At 32.3% G+C, this 1,387-nt stretch overlaps 1 protein-coding gene across 4 annotated transcripts in view; it reads left to right on the top strand.

Annotated features, from left to right (window-relative positions):
• The window catches only part of LOC106869930 (protein EFR3 homolog A), a 77,992-nt gene that overhangs the window by 36,789 nt on the left and 39,816 nt on the right, over positions 1–1,387 (top strand). For 3 of the 4 annotated variants that reach the window (XM_052976065.1, XM_052976064.1, XM_052976062.1), the window contains one exon: positions 288–332. The exons of the other annotated variant lie outside the window; for it this stretch is intronic. In XM_052976065.1, the coding sequence (XP_052832025.1) occupies positions 288–332 (45 nt within the window). The remainder of the gene's footprint in view (positions 1–287; positions 333–1,387) is intronic. 4 annotated transcript variants of the gene reach the window in all.

The following is a 1,387-nucleotide window of genomic DNA, read 5'->3' as shown; positions in this document are numbered from 1 at the left end:
ACACGAGGGTTCCTTGTATATGTTAAAATATGGTAATTGGACTTCCTCCCCCACTAAAATTGTTGGCTGTGTGCCTAAACTTCAAACCCTTTTTATTTTTGTTATTTATCTTCTTCATTCTTCTATATTCTTTTTTCTTCATTGTTTTTTTCTTCATTGTTTTTTTCTTTGTTCTTTTTTTTTTGTACATCTACTTTGCCCTTTCTTTCTTTTTATCTTTTCTTATGCTTTCTCTTTTTTTTTTTTTTTCTTCCACCTCCTCTTCTATTTCTATCTTCTGTTATTAGAATGACTGATGAAGATGACAATGCAACGGAGTCATTTTATATCAGGTAAAAATAAACACACACACACACACACACCCTTTACAGTCACCTCTCGCAGTCCAGTTCACATTTCTTAAGCAACTCCACTATCATAAGCTCATGCCACTCCTATGCATCTTAACCAACCAGCTGACCACCATATTATCTCACCTATGCTGCACAACTATGCCACCTTACTATATATATATATATATATACATATATATATATATATAATGAAGTAATGGCACAAAGCAGTGTTTATGAATCACAATTTAAGTTAGTTGAAATATGTTTGTCATGTATTTCAACTACTAAAGGCAAATTCACTGCAGTTACCATGGAAAAAAAGAAATCTCTCTTAGTTTGTTCAGAGTTGTCTCTCTTGAGTACGCCTCGTTGACAAGAGTCAATAAACTTGAAACATCGATGTCTGAGATTCCCGAGAGATGGCGACACTGAATGAACTGGGTGTTTTCACACCTTTTAACCATAAGAGACATTTTTTTCTCCACGATAACTGCAGTGTATTTGCCTTTAGCAGTTGAAATATGTGACAAATATATTTCAACTAACCTAAATTGTGAATATATATATATATATATATATATATATATATATATATTTATGTGGTTGGCCAAAAGCCATCCAACAGTAAATCAAAATTCCATAAATATTTAATATTTTGTTTTATTTATTCATTTGGACTTCAGTTTGAACAATTTTCATGATGTTTCATGTCTAGATGCTTTTATTGAATTCATTCACTTGTTAAACATAAATAAATCTTGGAATTAAATAGTTTTGATTTACCGTCAGGTGACTTTTGGCCAACCCTGTATATATATATATATATGTGTGTGTGTGTCTGTGTATGTATGTGTGTGTCTGTGTATGTGTGTGTGTGTGTGTAATTGACTTTTCTTCCCCGCTTTCAAAATTCCAAACTTTTTGCCTATTGCAGAAAGAATTCTTATTCTTTGTTTACATAAAGTGGTGAGCTGGCAGAATCGTTAGCATGCTGGGTGAAATACTTAGTGGCATTTTGTCTGACTTTATGTTCTGAGTTCAAATTCTACAGG

This window comes from Octopus bimaculoides, chromosome 23 (assembly GCF_001194135.2).
Source record: "Octopus bimaculoides isolate UCB-OBI-ISO-001 chromosome 23, ASM119413v2, whole genome shotgun sequence".
Lineage (NCBI taxonomy): Eukaryota > Metazoa > Mollusca > Cephalopoda > Octopoda > Octopodidae > Octopus > Octopus bimaculoides.
Note: the sequence above shows the minus strand (reverse complement) of the source record. Positions and strands in the feature narration are given on the sequence as shown.